General features: G+C 39.0%; 1 protein-coding gene across 2 annotated transcripts in view; it reads right to left on the reverse strand.

Moving 5' to 3' along the window:
- KDM1A (lysine demethylase 1A) overlaps positions 1 to 19380 on the reverse strand; it is a 184878-nt gene extending 165498 nt beyond the window's left edge. For both annotated transcript variants that reach the window (XM_053707204.1, XM_053707203.1), the window contains exon 1: positions 18942 to 19380. In XM_053707204.1, the coding sequence (XP_053563179.1) occupies positions 18942 to 19235 (294 nt within the window). In that variant the 5' untranslated portion in view covers positions 19236 to 19380. The remainder of the gene's footprint in view (positions 1 to 18941) is intronic.
- Between the last annotated feature and the right edge of the window lie 1662 nt (positions 19381 to 21042).

Here is a 21042-nt window from a genome sequence, read left to right on the forward strand (position 1 = left end):
TCCTAGTGACAGACTTTGAGGCTGTCCGACTGGAATCTTATGAATCTGGCCGAAGCCAGCTGAGGCCACGCCTGAAGCACGTTGAATATCGCTCTCAGTTCTAGAATATTTATCGGGAGGAGAGCCTCCTCCTGAGTCCACAGAGTCTCTGGTCTCTTGATCCAGATTTATCTGAGGAGATAAATTTGCATAATCCCCATTCCACTGTTTGAGCATGCATAGTTGCAGTGGTCTGAGATGCAAGCGAGCAAACGAAACTATGTCCATTGTCGCTACCATTAGTCCGATTACCTCCATACACTGAGCCACTGACAGCTGAGGAATGGAATTAAGAACTCGGCATGTGGTTAAAATCTTTGATTTCCTGACCTCCGTCAGAAAAATTTTCATGTCTGCCGAATCTGAGTTCCCAGGAATGGAACTCTTGTGAGGGGGATAAGTGAATTCTCTTTTACATTCACCTTCCCGTGAGATCTTAGAAAAGCCAACACAATGTCAGTGTGAGATTTGGCTAGTTGGTAAGTTGACGTCTGAATTAAGATATCGTCCAGATAAGGCGCCACTGCTATGCCCCGCGGCCTTAGAACCGTCAGAAGGGACCCTAGCACTTTTGTGAAAATTCTGGGAGCTGTGGCCAACCCGAAAGGAAGAGCCACAAACTGGTAATGCTTGTCCAGGAAAGCGAACCTGAGGAACTGGTGATGATCTTTGTGGATAGGAATGTGAAGATATGCATCCTTTAAATCCACGGTGGTCATATATTGACCCTCCTGGATCATTGGCAAAATAGTCCGAATGGTCTCCATCTTGAAGGATGGGACTCTGAGGAATTTGTTTAGGATCTTGAGATCTAATATTGGTCTGAAGGTTCCCTCTTTTTTGGGAACCACAAACAGATTGGAGTAAAACCCCTGCCCCTGTTCTGCTTTTGGAACTGGGCAGATTACTCCCATGGTATATAGGTCTTCTACACAGCATAAGAACGCCTCTCTTTTTGTCTGGTTTACAGACAACCGTGAAAGATGAAATCTCCCCCTTAGAGGAGAATCTTTGAAGTCTAGAAGATACCCCTGGGTCAAGATTTCTAAAGCCCAGGAGTCCTGAACGTCGCTTGCCCAAGCCTGAGCAAAGAGAGAAAGTCTGCCCCCTACTAGATCCGGTCCCGGATCGGGGGCTGCCCCTTCATGCTGTCTTGGTGGCAGCAGCGGGCTTCTTGGCCTGTTTACCTTTGTTCCAAGTCTGGTTAGGTCTCCAGACTGACTTGGATTGAGCAAAATTCCCCTCCTGCTTTGCAGCAGGGGAGGAGGTAGAGGGACCACCTTTGAAGTTTCGAAAGGAACGAAAATTATTTTGTTTGGTCCTCATATTTGTCTTATCATGAGGAAGGGCATGGCCTTTTCCTCCAGTGATGTTTGAAATGATCTCTTTCAGTTCAGGCCGGAATAGGGTCTTACCCTTGAAAGGAATGACTAAAAGCTTAGATTTTGACGACACATCAGCAGACCAGGACTTAAGCCATAACGCTCTATGCGCTAAAATGGCAAAACCTGAATTCTTTGCCGCTAATTTAGCCAGTTGAAAAGCGGCATCTGTAATGAAAGAATTAGCTAGCTTGAGAGCCCTAATTATATCCAGAATATCATCTAATGGGGTCTCAACCTTAAGAGCCTCGAACCAAAACGCAACTGCAGTAGTTACAGGAACAATGCACGCTATAGGTTGCAGAAGAAAACCCTGATGAACAAATATTTTCTTCAGAAGACCCTCTAATTTTTTATCCATGGGATCTTTGAAAGCACAACTGTCCTCAATAGGTATAGTTGTATGCTTAGCCAGGGTAGAAATAGCTCCCTCCACCTTAGGGACCGTCTGCCACGAATCCCGAATGGTGTCTGATATGTGAAACATTTTCTTAAAAGTAGGAGGGGGAGAAAACGGAATACCTGGTCTATCCCACTCCTTAGCAACAATGTCCGAAATCCTCTTAGGGACCGGAAAAACAGTGTAAGCAGGAACCTCTAGATATCTATCCATTTTACACAATTTCTCTGGTGGAATTACAATAGGGTCACAATCATCCAGAGACGCTAAAACCTCCCTGAGCAACAAGCGGAGGTGTTCTAGCTTAAATTTAAAAGCCGTCATATCCGAGTCTGTTTGAGGGAACATCTTATCTGAAACAGAAAGCTCTCCCTCAGACAGCAATTCCCTCACCCCCAACTCAGAACATTGTGAGGGTACATCGGAGATGGCTAATAAAGCGTCAGAGGGCTCAGCATTTACTCTCACACCGGATCTACTGCGCTTCCCCTGCAACCCAGGCAGCTTAGATAAAACCTCTGTGAGAGTAGTATTCATAACTGCAGCCATATCTTGCAGGGTGAAAGAATTAGACGCACTAGAAGTACTTGGCGTCGCTTGTGCGGGCGTTAATGGTTGCGACACTTGGGGAGAATTAGATGGCATAACCTGATTCTCTTCTGACTGAGAATCATCCGGCGACATACTTTTATAAGCTAAAATATGTTCTTTGCAATTTATTGCCCTTTCAGTGCATGAGGGACACATTTTAAGTAGGGGTTCCACAATGACTTCCAAACACATTGAACATTGGCTTTCCTCAATGTCAGACATGTTAAACAGGCTAGTAATGACCACAAACAGGCTTGAAAACATTTTTAGTGAAAAAATAACTTTATATCTTTAAAGTGATGGTAAACTCTTTTATTTGTAAATGACATATTTACATTGTTAATGTTATGTAATATCAAACCGCATTATTACTTTTTCATTTTCAAATGTAAATTATCAGTAATCTTACTCTTATTTTGTTCTCAAGTTTGCAACACAGCTCCTCGCCTCGCTCCGCCCCTCTTACATGTCCGTAACCAAACTTTCTATTTACTCCTCTCTCCTCCCTCTCCTTACGTCATCCGTAGTGCTCGTTCACGACTTAGATCGAATATAATTTATTTTCAGAACAAACATAGTGACACTAGAAATTAGTGTGATGTACTTACTGGCACTGCTTCAAGTAAGGAATGTATCCTAAAGTAAAAGTATACAATACATTCCTTACTTTCGAGTGCAGAGAGTGCCGTGTGAAAACTGACATAAGACGCATGCGTGAAATGGACTGTGCATGCGCAAAGTCTTATCCGGATTTTAATGCTTTTTATTGGTTGGTAGTATCGTCGGGAATGATCGTAATTGCGCATGCGCTAACGGTTATATTGCTAACAGCCTGTCTAGCGACTGGAGAGATGATTGGGCACAGGCAGGGGAAATCAATGTGACGTCACGGTGGGCTGGCAAATTTACGGAACAGAGACATTCTGTATATGAAAAATAAAAGGTAAACAGCTATTTCGTGTTTAGATGGAAATTGCACAGGACATTAATATAGAGTATGACAATCCAAATTACAAATTCAAACGATACTGAGTTTACCATCCCTTTAAAATATCTTTAAAAAAAAAACGGTACTGCGCCTTTAAGAGAAAAAAAAAAGCATACACGTTTTGCAAAACTGCTTTAAAATAATCCAATCATTTAAACTTTTTGTATAAGTATTTAACTTATGCAGCTAAGTTTGCCCCACAAGGAAAGGAACACTTAACCCTTACTGTAAAAACCGGATAATTAAACAACCTTTAAATCCGGTAAAAACACCCCCTGCACCTTGCCACAGCCCTGCTGTGGCTCCTACCTGCCCTCAGGGATCTGGAAAAACAGGGAAAGCTTCGATTTGGCCCAATACTCTCACAAGTGCCCACCGTAGTTGGAGCTTGCTGCTTGCCTGTCAAATACAACTGTGCAACTGAGGCGCGAAAATAGGCCCCGCCCATCTCACTCGATGTGTCTCAGCCCTAATGAACCACACCAGAGCGGTCTCAAACTAGCCATGTGGGTTCTTATACCCAAAAGGAAGCAAAGTGTACCCTCTCATGAAAGCAATAAAAACGTTCATGCCAAAAAACATTATCAGCACTCCCAGTGAAATAAACGTTTACCCACAAACATTCAAACTCAGTGTCAACCATTTTTCTTAGCCCCTATATGCAAGCTTAGTAATACCCCTCTTCTGTTAGGATTACTGTTTACCCTTACCCTCATGGGGATACTGTCAGCCACACAGGCTCTCCAGAAAAAAAATGACTGAACATACCTCACTGCTATATAGCATGAAAAACGTTCCTCACACTGAAGTTTCTTAAGTACTCCTCAGGCATTCTGTGGGAACTGCTCTGGATCTTAGTGACAAATGCTAAGATCATCAGCCTCCAGGCAGAAGTCTTCATCCATCTGCTGCCTGAGAGAAAATAGTACACACCGGTACCATTTAAAATAAAAAACTCTTGCTTGAAGAAAATAAAAACTAACATTTTATCACCTCTTTCACTTTACCCTTCCTAGTACTTAGAGTAGGCAAAGAGAATAACTGGGGGGTGGAGTTAAGGGAGGAGCTATATAGACAGCTCTGCTGTGGTGCTCTTTGCCACTTCCCGTTAGCAGGAGGATAATATCCCACAAGTAAAGGATGAATCCGTGGACTCGTCGTATCTTATAGAAGAAAAGAATCACAGTTGTGGTAATAACAGAAAACCTTCCTTGAAAAAACTCCCATGCACATAAATATCAATATTTAGTCTACATATCTGTATATACATGTATAGCTCAAATAATAAAAACTTAAAAAGCCTGGAATAAAAAAGTGTTTTTTTTGTTGTTGTTTTTTTTTTAATTACAAAAATGTGTGTATTAGTTTTAACTTCCAAAGTGGAAATATTTATATGACCAGAGACATAAAAATTATGAGGGAGGTTATACTTTAGAAAAAAAAATCTCTTCTTGGGATGCCCATTTTGGAATTTTATCCTGGGAGCTAGTTTCTCTTGAAACTGAACTCAGAACAAGACACATGCAGGAACTGTTAGTGCTTTCACTCTGCTCAACATTGGGCTGTTCTCTTCAAACAGAGCTGTCCATGGCTGCACAGTGTAAGTTTTCCTTAACACAATGCAGCCAAAGCAAAGCGATGTTTTAAGAGAACAGTCAAATTCATAGCAGCGCTGAAAAGCAGCAGCGCATTGATTGATGGCTCTCAGGAAAATGTTTCAACTCCGCAACCTAGCCTCTCTCAGGTCTGCAAAGCTGTGACTCTTGAATGTAAGATTCATGTGAGCAATGCACCTATATTATTACTACATGTTTACATCATAAATATGTGATGTTAGAGCAAAGGAAACACATTTATTCAAAAGACATTTGAAAAACCTAACAACTATCTCTGGAGCTAATTTGCAATCCAATTTTCAACTGATGCAATAAATTATAAAATATTTAAAAATCGCTTTATTCTTCAGTTAAAGGAATAGTCTAGTCAAAATTAAACTTTCATGATTCAGATAGAGCATTTTTAAAGGGACAGTCAAGTCCAAAAAAAAAATAAACTTTCATGTTTCAAATAGGGCATGTAATTTTAAACAACTTTCCAATTTACTTTTAGCACCAATTTTGCTTTGTTCTTTTGGTATTCTTTGTTGAAAGCTAAACCTAGGAGGTTCATATGCTAATTTCTTATACCTTCAAGGCCGCCTCTAATCAAAATGAATTTTGATAGTTTTTCACCACTAGATGGCATTAGTTCACGTGCTTCATATAGATAACATTGAGCTCATGCACGTGAATTTACCATGGAGACAGCTCTGATTGGCTAAAATGCAAGTCTGTCAAAAGAACTGAAATAAGGGGGCAGTCTGCTGAGGCTTAGATACAAGGTAATTACAGAGGTAAAACGTGTATAATTATAATTGTGTTGGTTATGCAAAACTGGGGAATTGGTAATTAAGGTATTATCTATCTTTTAAAACAACAAAAATTCTGGTGTTGACTGTCCCTTTAAGCTACTTTCCAATTTACTCCTATTATCAATTTTTTTTTGTTCTCTTGGTATCTTAAAATTGCATGCTCTATCTGAATCATGAAAGTTTAATTTTGACTAGACTACCCCTTTAATCAACTATGCATTTGAGCTGGTGCTTTAGTGTAACTGCCTAAATTAAAACTGAATTTCATTTCAAAATGACCTGCAAAAAAATTTTGGGAAAAAAAAAGCTCATTGTAAAATGTGAAATTAGTCTCTGGGCATGCAGAAACCTCCTATAGACACTATTTGCAGACAGCAACAAGCCAGCTGCAGTTTACCGAAAAAAAGCTCCTGCCCAATTGCAGCCACAAGTATAATTCTTATGGGTGGGTACTTTATTGCCAGTTGGGAAAGTCAGAGGAGTAGTGTGGAACCGGAGCCAAAATATGTCACCATAAATAATGTGCCGTTGGGGGGGGGGGCATGCGGTCCTTTTCTGATAAATACTACCATGGTTCAAGCTACAAGCAGGGGCCAGATAATAAACACAATGATAACACTGCATATAAATTATCAGTAAACGCCAACCTAACAGGGGGATATTTTTAAAGCCCACTAATGAATTTTGGGTCATCTGCATGGATTTTGTAGGAAGACTATCAATTGGTATAAAATAAATACATTTTTTTTAAAAATGGTTTAAAAAGGCATTTGAAAGTCATTTTGTTGGTAAAATCACTGTTCCACAGTCCAAGGACATACCTAATTAAAACCCTTGAGTGTTGATCTCCTTTCATGTGTTCAATTAGAGAGAGAGTTCTTACACTGATCAAGCAAAAACAATTGAATGCTGCACAGTTAGATTCAAGATTTTAAAGGATCCACTCTAGTCTCTCTGGGGGCAGTGGAAAACCACAAATTTCAGTCAGATTAGCACATTCCCACCATTAGGACATTCCACGCTGTCCTAACTGCACTGGGCTTTAGTGCCATTAGGACGGCATGGGACATCTTAGCCATTTCACTGTCCTAAAGCGATGGAAGCTTTCGAAATGGGATCGTGGGCTGAAGGACGTAGCTCCAGGCACTCCTCCCTGACCCGATCCCATCATTGAAATTATGCGACCGCATGAATGATCGTGCAATTTCATTTTTTACTTATTTGTTTACATCAGAAATTTGTTCAGATGTAGACAAATAGGTTCAAGCAGGAAGGGGTTAAAGGGATAGTAAAAATTTAAAAAAAATGTCAAAATTAAACTTAAAATGGATTGGATAGAGCGTGCAATTTTAAACAACTTTCCAATTTTCTTCTGATATCAATTTTGCTTAGTTCTTATATTTTATTAAAGAGTAATCCTAAGAGAACTCAGGAGCGTGCACATGTCTAGCCACCTGGCAGCAGAGTTTAACATTGTAACTATATACATGTGAAACTTGAAAAATTAGAGTTTATTTCACTAATGCAACTTAAAAGGTGAAACTAATATATGAGATAGACTCATTACATGCAAAGCAAGATAGTTCAAGCCGTGATTTGTCATAATTGTGATGATTATGGCTTACAGCTCATGAAAACCCCAAATCCACAAAATTAGAATATTGTAAAAAGGTGCAATATTTTAGGCTCAAAGTGTCCCACTCTAATCAGCTAATTAAGCCATAACACCTGCAAAGGGTTCCCGAGTCTTTAAATGGTCTCAGTCTGGTTTAGTAGGAATCACAATCATGGGAAAGACTGCTGACCTAGCAGTTGTGCAGAAAACCATCATTGCCACCCTCCATAAGGAGGGAAAGCCTCAAAAGGTAATTGCAAAAGAAGTAGGATGTTCCCAAAGTGCTGTATCAAAGCACATTAATAGAAAGTTATGTGGAAGGGAAAAGTGTGGAAGAAAAAAAGGTGCACAAGCAGCAGGGATGACCGCAGCCTGGAGAGGATTGTCCGGGAAAGGCCATTCAAAAGTGTTGGGGACTTTCACAAGGAGTGGACTGAGGCTGGAGTCAGTGCATCAAGAGCCACCACACACAGACGGATCCTGGACATTGGCTTCAAATGTCGTATTTCTCTTGTCAAGTCACTCCTGAACAACAAAGCATGAGAAGCGTCTTACCTGGGCTAAAGAAAAACAGACCTGGTCTGTTGCTCAGTGGTCCAAAGTTCTCTTTTCTGATGAGAGCAAATTTTGCATTTAATTTGGAAACCAAGGACCCAGAGTATGGAGGAAGAATGGAGAGGCATACACTGCAAGATGCTTGAAGTCCAGTGTGAAGTTTCCACAGTCTGTGTTGATTTGGGGAGCCATGTTATCTGCTGGTGTTGGTCCACTGTGCTTCATTAAGTCCAGGGTCAACGCAGCCGTCTACCAGGAGATTTTGGAGCACTTCATGCTTCCTTCCGCAGACGAGCTCTATGGGGATGCCGACTTCATTTTCCAGCAGGACTTGGCACCTGCCCACACTGCCAAAAGCACCAAAACCTGGTTCAATACCGTGGGATTACTGTGCTTGATTGGCCAGCAAACTCGCCTGACATGAACCCCATAGAGAATCTATGGGGCATTGCCAAGAGAAAGATGAGACATGAAACCGAACAATGCAGAAGAGCTGAAGACCGCTATTGAAGCATCCTGGTCTTCCATAACACCTCAGCAGTGCCACAGGCTTATAGCTTCCATGCCACATTGAGGCACTAATTGCTGCAAAAGGGGCCCAAACCAAGTACTGAGTACATACAGTATGCATGCTTATACTTTTCAGAGGTCCGATATTGTTCTATGTACAATCCTTGTTTTATTGATTGCATGTAATATTCTAATTTTCTGAGATTGTGGATTTGGGGTTTTCATGAGCTGTAAGCCATAATCATCACAATTATGACAAATCACGACTTGAACTATCTTGCTTTGCATGTAATGAGTCTCATATATTAGTTTCACCTTTTAAGTTGCATTAGTGAAATAAATTAACTTTTGCACGATATTCTAATTTTTCAAGTTTCACCTGTATAACATTGCAATAAACAAACACTGCTGACAGCTGCTAAAGACACATGCATGCTCCTTAGCAACCTTATAATCCTACCTAGATAATCTTCAACAAAACACCAAGAGAACAAAGACAATTTGATAATAGAAGTAAATTGGAAAGTTGATGAAAAATCACATGCTCTATCTGAATCATGAAAGTATACATTTGAATTTACTATCCCTTTAAAGGAAAAAAGATAGCCATACACAATCATTTAATGAGAAACTATGTTTCCACTTTCAAGGAACATAAAAGTACAAAAAGAAAAACAATATGTCATACACAAGAAGCAATGTAATACAAAATCTGTGTTTAACCCCTGCAAAAAAGTTTTAACACAAATTCAGCTCCAGTTCAGGAATGCACAACTGGGACTTTGTTAAACTAATCTGGTAAATCAATGACAAGAGGCATATATGTGTGTAGCCACCAATCCAGTTAGCTTCACAGTAATGCATTGCTGCTCCTAAACCTACCTAAGTATGCTTTTAAAAATAAAGGGTACCAAGAAAAATAAGTACATTTTCTAAAAGAGGTACATTTAGAGGCCTATTAAAATTAAACAGAAAAAGCAAGAATACTAATGGCACTGCAGATATTTACTGATTAGGGTAGCCTATTGTCCACTGGAAAAAATAATAATCTATGTATTTGTGTATATAGAAAATTCCAGATTCTCTATTTCCCAAATTGGCTAAGGTGCTGTGTACTGGTACTTTTAGAAAAAACAATATCAATCACAGGATTGATAGATTGTACACCTGGATAGCACTCATCCCCTATTCAAAGGCGGCTATGATATTGGACAAGAAATAAGGTCTCCTAGGAGAGGAAGTGCGAAAATATTTTTTAAAAACATAATTTATGTAAGAACTTACCTGATAAATTCATTTCTTTCATATTAGCAAGAGTCCATGAGCTAGTGACGTATGGGATATACATTCCTACCAGGAGGGGCAAAGTTTCCCAAACCTTAAAATGCCTATAAATACACCCCTCACCACACCCACAATTCAGTTTAACGAATAGCCAAGAAGTGGGGTGATAAAAAAGTGCGAAAGCATATAAAATAAGGAATTGGAATAATTGTGCTTTATACAAAAAAAAAAATCATAACCACCACAAAAAAGGGTGGGCCTCATGGACTCTTGCTAATATGAAAGAAATGAATTTATCAGGTAAGTTCTTACATAAATTATGTTTTCTTTCATGTAATTAGCAAGAGTCCATGAGCTAGTGACGTATGGGATAATGACTACCCAAGATGTGGATCTTTCCACACAAGAGTCACTAGAGAGGGAGGGATAAAATAAAGACAGCCAATTCCTGCTGAAAATAATCCACACCCAAAATAAAGTATAATAAAAAACATAAGCAGAAGATTCATACTGAAACTGCTGCCTGAAATACTTTTCTACCGAAAACTGCTTCAGAAGAAGGAATTACATCAAAATGGTAGAATTTAGTAAAAATATGCAGAGGACCAAGTTGCAACTTTGCAAATGTGATCAACCGAAACTTCATTCTTAAACGCCCAGGAAGTAGAAACTGACCTGGTAGAATGAGCTGTAATCCTCTGAGGCGGAGTTTTACCCGACTCAACATAGGCAAGATGAATTAAAGATTTCAACCAAGATGCCAAAGAAATGGCAGAAGCTATCTGGCCTTTTCTAGAACCGGAAAAGATAACAAATAGACTAGAAGTCTTTCGGAAAGACTTAGTAGCTTCAACATAATATTTCAAAGCTCTAACAACATCCAAAGAATGCAAAGATTTCTCCTTAGAATTCTTAGGATAAGGACATAATGAAGGAACCACAATTTCTCTACTAATGTTGTTGGAATACACAACTTTAGGTAAAAATTCAGAAGAAGTTCGCAACACCGCCTCATCCTGATAAAAATTCAGAAAAGGAGACTCACAAGAAAGAGCAGATAAATCAGAAACTCTTCTGGCAGAAGAGATGGCCAAAAGGAACAAAACTTTTCCAAGAAAGTAATTTAATGACCAATGAATGCATAGGTTCAAAGGGAGGAGCTTGAAGAGCTCCCAGAACCAAATTCAAACTCCAAGGAGGAGAAATTGACTGAATGACAGGTTTTATACGAACCAAAGCTTGTATAAAACAATAAATATCAGGAATAGCAATCTTTCTGTGAAAAAGAACAGAAAGAGCAGAGATTTGTCCTTTCAAGGAACTTGCAGACAAACCCTTATCTAAACCATCCTGAAGAAACTGTAAAATTCTCGGTATTCTAAAAGAATGCCAAGAAAAAAGATGAGAAAGACACCAAAAAATATAAGTCTTCCAGACTCTAAAATATATCTCTCTAGATACAGAATTACGAGCCTGTAACATAGTATTAATCACAGAGTCAGAGAAACCTCTTTGACCAGGAATCAAGCGTTCAATCTCCATACCTTAAAATTTAAGGATTTGAGATCCTGATGGAAAAAAGGACCTTGCGACGGAAGGTCTGGTCTTAACGGAAGAGTCCACGGCTGGCAAGAGGCCATCCGGACAAGATCTGCATACCAAACCTGTAAGGCCATGCCGGAGCTACCAGCAGAACGAGCATTCCTTCAGAATCTTGGAGATTACTCTTGGAAGAAGAACTAGAGGCGGAAAGATATAGACAGGATGATACTTCCAAGGAAGTGATAATGCATCCACTGCCTCCGCCTAAGGATCCCGGGATCTGGACAGATATCTGGGAAGTTTCTTGTTTAGATGAGACGCCATCAGATCTATTTCTGGAAGTTCCCACATTTGAACAACCTGAAGAAATACCTCTGGGTGAAGAACCATTCGCCCGGATGCAACGTTTGGCGACCGAAATAATCCGCTTCCCAATTGTCTACACCTGGGATATGAACCGCAGAGATTAGACAGGAGCTGGAATCCGCCCAAACCAAAAAAATTGAGATACTTCTTTCATAGCCAGAGGACTGCGAGTCGCTCCTTGATGATGTATGCCACAGTTGTGACATTGTCTGTCTGAAAACAAATGAACGATTCTCTCTACAGAAGAGGCCAAAACTGAAGAGCTCTGAAAACTGCACGGAGTTCCAAAATATTTATCGGTAATCTCACCTCCTGAGATTCCCAAACTCCTTGTGCCGACAGAGATCCCCACACAGCTCCCCAACCTGTGAGACTTGTATCTGTTGAAATTACAGTCCAGGTCGGAAGCACAAAAGAAGCCCCCTGAATTAAACGATGGTGATCTGTCCACCACGTTAGAGAGTGTTGAACAATCGGTTTTAAAGATATAAATTGAAATATCTTTGTGTAATCCTTGCACCATTGATTCAGCATACAGAGCTGAAGAGGTCGCATGTGAAAAACAAGCAAAGGGGATTGCGTCCAATGCAGCAGTCATAAGACCTAGAATTTCCATGCATATGGTTACCGAAGGAAATGATTGTGACTGAAGGTTTCGACAAGCTGAAAACAATTTAGACGTCTCTTGTCTGTTAAAGACAGAGTCATGGACACTGAATCTATCTGGAAACCCAGAAAGGTTACCCTTGACTGAGGAATCAATGAACTTTTGGTAAATTGATCCTCCAACCATGATCTTGAAGAAACAACACAAGTCGAATCGCATGAGATTCTTTGAATGAGAAGACTGAGCAAATACCAAGATAATCGTCCAAATAAGGAAAAAACCCTGTTCTCTGAATACAGAAAGAAGGGCACCGAGAATCTTTGAAAAAAATTCTTGGAACTGAGGCTAGGCCAAACAGTAGAGCCACAAAACTGGTAATGCTTGTCTAAAAAGAGAATCTCAAACACTAAAAGTGATCTGAATGAATCGGAATATGCAGATACACATCCTGCAAAACTATTGTAGACATAAAATGCCCTTGCTAAACAAAAGGCAGAATAGTCCTACAGAAACCATCTTTAATGTTGGTATACATAACGATTCAATAGATCCGGAACTGGTCTGAAGGAATTGACCTTCTTTGGTACAATGAAGAGATAAAATAAAACCCTAGCCCCTGTTCCAAAACTGGAACTGGCATAATTACTCCAGCCAACTCTAGATCTGAAACACATTTCAGAAATGCTGAGCCTTGCTGTGTTAACTGGGACACGGGAAGAAAAAAATCTCTTAGCAGGAGGCCTTAACTGAAGCCAATTCTGTACCTTTCTGAAACAATGTTCTGAAACCAGAGATTGAGAACGGAATTGATCCAAACTCTTTTGAATAAAACGTAATCTGCCCCATACCAGCTGAACTGGAAAAAAGGGCCGCACCTTCATGGGTACTTAGGAGCTGACTATAGGTTTCTATAAGGCTTGGATATATTCCAAACTGGAAATAGTTTCCAAACTGAATCCGCTCCTGAGGATGAAGGATCAGGCTTTTGTTCCTTATTATGAGAAAAAGAACGAAAAAATGAATATTACCCTGGAAAGAAAGGGAAAAACAAAGTTAACTTAGAAGACATATCAGCATTCCAAGTTAAATCCATAAAGCTTTTCTAGCTAAAATAGCTAGAGACATATACCTGACATCAACTCAAATGATATCAAAAGATGGTATCACCAATAAAATTATTAGCATGTTATAGAATAAAAATAATGCTATAAAATTATGATCTGTTATTTGTTGCGCTAAAACTTCTAACCAAAAAGATGAAGCTGCAGCAACATCTGGTAAAAATATAGCAGGTCTAAGAAGATTACCTAAACATAAGTAAACTTTTCTTAGAAAGGATTCAATTTTCTTATCTAAAGGATCCTTAAATTTAGTACTATCTGCCGTAAGAATAGAAGTACATTTTAGCAGGAATAGAGACGGCCCCAAACCTTAGGGATTTTGTCCCAAAAAACTCTAATCTGTCAGATGGCACAGAATATAATTGCTTAAACGTTTAGAAGGAGCAAAAGAATTACCCAAATTATTCCATTCCCTGGAAATTACTTCAGAAAAAGCATCAGGGAGATTAAACACTTCTGGAATAAATACAGGAGATTTTAAAAAACCCTATTTAAACGTTTAGATTTAGTATCAAGAGGACCAGAATCCTCTATATCTAAAGCAATTAATACGTCTTTAAATAAAGAACGAATAAATTCCATCTTGAACAAATAAAAAGATATAACAGCATCAACCTTTGAGACAGAAACTTCTGAACCAGAAGAACCATTATCAGTATCAGAACGATGATGTTCATTTAAAAATTCATCTGAAAAAAAGAGAAGTTTTAAAAGACTTTTATGTAAACTAGAAGGAGAAATAACAGACATAGCCTTCTAAATGGATTTAAAAAATAAAATCTCTTATGTTTATCAGGAACACTCTGAAAATTAAATGTTGACGGAACAGCAACAGGTAATATAACAGTACTAAAGGAAATTTTATCTGCATTAATAAGTTTGTCATGACATGCAATACAAACAACAGCTGGAGAAACAGGTACCAAAAATTTATAGCAGATACACTTAGCTTGGTAGCTCCAGCCCCGGGTAGTGATTTTCCTCAAGTAACTTCTGACTCAGTTGCAACGTAGAACATCTTGCAATATGTAATAGAAAAAACAACATATAAAGCAAATTGATCAAAATCCTTAAATGACAGTTTCAGGAATGGGAAAAAAATGCCAGTGAACAAGCTTCTAGCAACCAGAAGCAATAAATAATGACACTTAAATAATGTGGAGACAAAAGCGACGCCCATATTTTTTTAGCGCCAAACAAGACGCCCACATTATTTGGCGCCGAAATGCCTTTTGGCGCCAAAAAATGACGCCATATCCGGAACGCCGACATTTTTGGCGCAAAATAACGTCAAAAAAATGACGCAACTTCCGGCGACACGTATGACGCCGGAAACGGAAAAGAATTTTTGCGCCAAAAAAATCCGCGCCAAGAATGACGCAATAAAATGAAGCATTTTCAGCCCCCGCGAGCCTAACAGCCCACAGGGAAAAAAAGAGTCAAATTTTTGAAGGTAAGAAAAAATGATTAATTCAAATGCATTATCCCAAATATGAAACTGACTGTCTGAAAAATAAGGAAAGTTGAACATTCTAAGTCAAGGCAAATAAATGTTTGAATACATATATTTAGAACTTATAAAAAAGTGCCCAACCATAGCTTTAGAGTGTCACAGAAAATAAGATTTACTTACCCCAGGACACTCATCTACATGTTTGTAGAAAGCCAAACCAGTACTGAAACGAGAATCAGCAGAGGTAATGGTATATATAAGAGTATATCGTCGATCTGAAAAGGGAGGTAAGAGATGAATCTCTACGACCGATAACAGAGAACCTATGAAATAGACCCCGTAGAAGGAGATCACTGCATTCACATAGGCAATACTCTCCTCACATCCCTCTGACATTCACTGCACGCTGAGAGGAAAACCGGGCTCCAACTTGCTGCGGAGCGCATATCAACGTAGAATCTAGCACAAACTTACTTCACCACCTCCATCGGAGGCAAAGTTTGTAAAACTGAATTGTGGGTGTGGTGAGGGGTGTATTTATAGGCATTTTAAGGTTTGGGAAACTTTGCCCCTCCTGGTAGGAATGTATATCCCATACGTCACTAGCTCATGGACTCTTGCTAATTACATGAAAGAAATATAACCTTTATTGGGTAATTTAAAAGAAAACAACAAGAAACCACACACATTCAAGAATTAAAAACACAAAGTAGGGTCATAGACATATGACCCTGGTGTTCATATATAGTGAAACGTGGTTGTGTATCACTGTAGATCTAGCAAGTTTTTATTAAAAATTTAATAAAAATGTAACGCTGCGGAAACATTCAGTAGGTTTATAGTCGAAATAGGGCACAACGGGGTTAATAGGTATGTTGAACTATTGCCTCTCTTGATCCACTGCTGGATTACAATATAGTATAGGGCTATCAGGAGTTGGTAGGGCTATCAGGAGTTGGATTGCTAATAGCGCATAGTATTGTATATGTGGAAACCAATTATTGTCACCTTTAGTGATAGATCAAAATGAGAGTTCCCAATTTGTGGAATTTCTGGGGTTGAGTTTAATTCCCAGTTTACCTCTAATTTAGTTTATTTGTCAATTATTTGTATCCCAAAAGGGTTTACATTTATATTAAACAAGAGCAGAGGGAATTGCAATTTGGGAAGTACGATTGGAAACCACACTGATCTATTATAGAGTCAAATTCACCACTATTAAATATATACTGTGGTGTGATCTAAGTGTTAATTTTCCTTCCTGAGTCTTGTATATTGAAAGACAGTGCTAAAAATACCACGTCAGGAAGTGGCTTAATTTCACCCAGGTAGCGGAATGGATTGTATTAGAAAGTTTTGTATTGTATTTAGAGCCTTTGAATTAATAAAATACTTATTACGGCAAATAACAGACAAGGATAACTTGGTATTATGTCTCAAAGTATCTGAATTAGCCTATTAAAATTACATGCTCTATCTGAATCTTTTTTTTTTTTTGAATCAGGAAGCCGTGCAACAACATCCATATTTCAATTCACTAAAGTAAGGTAAAGTCAAAAATACACAAGGAAAAAGCAAACATTATTTAGAAAACACGGAGATGCACATATATATTTAGTGTTAGGAAACAATACTGTGCAGTGCTTTAAATGAGCATATTTAAATAATTTGTGAGTAAAAAAAAAAGGGTTGTCTGATACAGTTCAATTGGGCTCCAATACTAATTTTGTGTACTGTTTAATATATCATTTGGTTTCAATCTAATTGAAAATATGGCCAAAAAAGAATCAGGCTGTGAGAAACAAAACCAGAAGGTTAACAGAGTTTTTGTCAAAGACCTAACTTGTTTTCTAAACTAATTTCTCTATTACAAACAAAATGCTTGAGTAGTACTGTTAAAGCTCTACAGGAACAAACATTTGTTAGCATTTGCAGTAGTGCAAGTTATTGTATACTTGGTACTCTGGTAAAGAGCAAGAGTTCCCTCACAGGCCCTTTGTTTGCAACAGCAGATGGTGCACAATAAAACCTTCACAAAGCCAGCCATTAAAATCATTCTTGTCACATGACATTTCAATGTGGATAGCATGAAAAGTAATTCTGGGTAATCTCACAAAGATAGGGCAATCATCAAAATATTTACCCCTATATATGATGTAAACTAGTTTAAAGGGCCAGTAAACCCACCAAATAAAGTTATACAATTCTGCACATAGTGCAGAATTATATAATATTAGGTTAGCGCCCGCTTCTAAATCAAAGTATGTCACAGATATTGCCCTACAAAAATATATTTTACTGACCGCTGCTCCCGGCTCTACTGAGCGGGTCTGTTTTTTTTTTTTAATGTAGCTCTCTCCCGCTACCAGACCGGGAGCGAGTTACATTCATTTTAATGGCGCAATCAGGCCGGCTGTGACTAGACAGCGTGCCCAATGCGCTTAGAAGAAAAAAAAAGTCCCACTCAGAGCCAGGAGCTGCGGTCTGTAAAATAAATGTTTGTAGGAAAATATCTGTGACATACTTTGAGTTAGAAAGCGGGCATAAATCTAATATTATATAATTCTGCACTATGTGCAGAATTATATAACATTATTTGGTGGGTTTACTGGTCCTTTAAATATGAATATTCAAAGTGAAAATGTTAGTGTTTCTCTGTAGCCTTAAAGTGAATGTCAAGTTTGACGAATGTGTGCCCGATTTTAAAAATTCTATTAAAAACAGGGGCACTTTCATTCACCAAACTTTACATTTCACTTGTTTTGTTAAAATACTTACCTTTTATTCTTGAAAGCTGCTCCATCGCAAGCCTCTTAATACGTCAGCAATGACGAATCCGGCTTCCTCCAATCACGGCTCCCCCCCCAGAGCAAACATTGCCTGAGGTCAAGCCATGATTGGAGGAAGCCAGATTCGTCATTTTTAACATATGAAGAGACTTGCAATGGGCGGGGGAAGCGCTGGAGTGGCTTTCAAGAATAAAAGGTATTTTAACAAAACAAGTGAAATGTAAAGTTTGACGAATGAAAGTGCCCCTGTTTTTAATAGGATTTTTTAAAAACCGGGCACACATTCGTCAAACTTTACATTCACTTTTTTTTTTTATTAAAAAAAAAAAAGTTAAATCACAGGCTTGCCAGCCCTGTCAAAGAACCAGTGTGCAATGGAGGCTATAGGCTGATTACTCAAGCTAACAATTATATCTATGCAAGGCTTTTTTGTGGGGGTACTCACCAGTACTGAGTACCCCCACCTCTGCCAGCTCATAACAGGTGATGTTTGTAATCATCATGTAAATACTCTAGTTTTCACAAGAGGGGGCTGCAAAATACATCAAACGTAAATAATGTTGTCAGTTTGCTTTTCTCAAAGTCACTGAGCAGAATATGTCAATCATCATCCATGAGTACAAAAAGCACTGTTCTATGTATGGTTTAAAATATTACTATAAATGCACTTATCCATAGTTTCAAAATAGAATGCCATTTATCATCAGAATCATTGAAATAAATACAAATTTGGGTATAAGAACATCCAGCAAATATTGCCTCCAATCTCATAAATGCCAAAAGGAACTGATTACCACAATGAAATGCAGCCATCTCTGCCAGCCAGGAGGTAATTTTCAAAAGGAGTTATTTTCAGTCTTCATGGTTAGTTTTATTCAGTTTTGCCATTATAATATATATATTTCAATTGTATATATTGTATCTCAAATGTAAGAAAACTATGAGCTTCAGTTACCTATGTGATAGTTACACTTATTGTTTAACCCATTGCATGCTAACTTCCCATACGAAGTCAGACTTGGCATTGTTATAAGTAGAGCAGCAGTTTCCCAAAGTACTGTGTTATAACAATGTATATTTGCATAGATAACTTGTCAATTAACACTTTTGATTTCCATAGAGTGCTGCAAAGCTTTCCAGCTGTTTGGAAGGGAATGTATTAATCACGTTACAATTTAAATACGATTGGGCTATTTAACCAGATACACGTTGTGCATTTGTGGCACTGTGCCGTCCATCGTGGATTGGGACATTCTAACGATAGGCTGTACCCAGTGTGTGTAACCCACCTTGGCTCTCTTCCTGCGGCTGGTCCTCCTTCCCTCAGGGGTCTCTTGGTTCCCTCCGTCAGCACCGGCCATGATTCCGGGTACGGAATGGGATACATGCCCATGCTCTCCCCCAGGGGAAGATCTTTCTTTCTTTCTCGGTGTTCGCTCCAGGGCGCCCCCGGTGTCGGGGGAGGTCATGATCCCTACGGAAGAAGAGGAAGAAGAAGAGGACGATGAGGACGAGGCTGGGGGCTGTAATTCAGGCCCATTATCGCCGCTACCACTTGGTTCTGGCTTCTTTGCTGCAAGCATGGGGTCGACTATGTAAGGGGGAAAGATACAGTTAAGTATGAGAAGCGTTTACTGTGCTGCCAAAAAGACTTGAGACTGAAAGGTACACAAACGGAAAGCGCGTGTCCTGCAGCTGCGCGGCTCGCACCCACAAACAACGGCCTATGCGCGCGCAACCCTAGCTGCTTGTGTGTACCCCACACGTTGTGCACCAGCGACGCTTCATGCCCCGCCCATAGCTGTTTACCTGGTACCTACGTCCGTCGTTCGTATTCCTTAACCTAAACCTTATTGCTGTTGGCTCTAACCTTTCTTTTGCATTGTTCTGTAATCTGCTGTCAGATGTTTTTATCTTTCTCTACAGTTTTTTTTATCCATTATCATTTGTATATAGTTTTTTTGTCAGTGTGAATTTGTAAAGAAGCGATGTATTGAAATAACTATAAAGGAGCCGAAATGTCGACAAGTTTTAAATGTTTATATTCAAATAAAGTTATATATTGATATAGAAAGACGTGTGAGCGCCGTTAGCCCTTTTCTATTGTTTTGAATGCACTGTAATAGGAGGGGGGGGGGGGCAGGGAAGGCCCAGGAAGATAGGCCTATAATGTAATTACAACAATTTAGTATGTAAAGGGTGAGAGACTGGGTCCAAAAGTGGCCCACATTATAATTACTCAAGTTTGTGAAATCTGAGGTTAGATATATTGTACTATACAGAGTGACTCTATAGCAGTAATAGTAATTGTACTTTCCCCCTTTGTAAGAGAGGTCTGCAATATTGTTTTCTTTCCTAAGATATGGTAAGTCCACAGCTTGAGTAATTACTGTTGGGAATATCACTCCTGGCCAGCAGGAGGCGGCAAAGAGCACTACAAAAACTGCTAAGTATCACTCCCCTTACCAGATATCCTAACCTGCAAAAACTAATTTCAGGGAGGTGGCTTCACCCTCTACTGCGCCGCCGCAACCCCCTTCCCAGTTATATATTGGACACCTTGAAACCCTAAATAAGATAGAGACTTATCATTAAAGTAGCTTTCCACTAAAGTCACATTTAAAAAAAGTAGCTTTATTGCACAACCACATACAGCAAACCTATTTTCCAGTGATCGTACGCTTGTTGAATGCTTAAATATTTTAGCATACAAAGTTGAATTACGTGCAGTAAATAAGGTAGTATTTGTGTTTTATTTTATTAACCTCTTAAGGACATATGACAGAATTTTTCCGTCATAAAACAATTGAGCAAACTGAAAGCTGTGTCCTTAAAGGGTTAAAATCAGTGGGGGCTTTTTGGCTACTGATGCATGCTTTGAGGGTTCTATAACGTCCCAGCAACTAAAGGCATTCCTTAAAGGGACAGTCTACTCAAAATTAAACTTTAATGATTCAGATAGGGCATGCAATTGTAAACAACTTTCCAATTTGCTTTTATCATCAAATTTGCTTTGTTCCCTTGGTGGTGTTTTTGAAAAGCTAAACCTAGGTAGCCTCAAACTGATTTCTAAACCGTTGAAAACCGCCTCCTAGCTTGGAGCATTTTGAAAGTTTTCACAGTTAGACAGTACTAGTTCATGTGTGCCATATAGATAACATTGTGCTCACTCCCGTGGAGTTATTTAGGAGTCTACACTGGTTGGCTAAACTGCATGTCTGTCAAAAGCACTGAGATAAGGAGGTAGTCTGCAGAGGCTTAGATACAAGGTAATCACAGAGGTAAAAAGTATATTAATAAAAACGTGTTGGTTATACAAAACTAGGGAATGGGCAATAAAAGGATTATATATCTTTTTAAACAATAAAAATTCTGGTGTAGACTGTCCCC

The sequence above is a fragment of the Bombina bombina genome, chromosome 3 (assembly GCF_027579735.1).
Source record: "Bombina bombina isolate aBomBom1 chromosome 3, aBomBom1.pri, whole genome shotgun sequence".
Classification (NCBI taxonomy): Eukaryota; Metazoa; Chordata; class Amphibia; order Anura; family Bombinatoridae; genus Bombina; species Bombina bombina.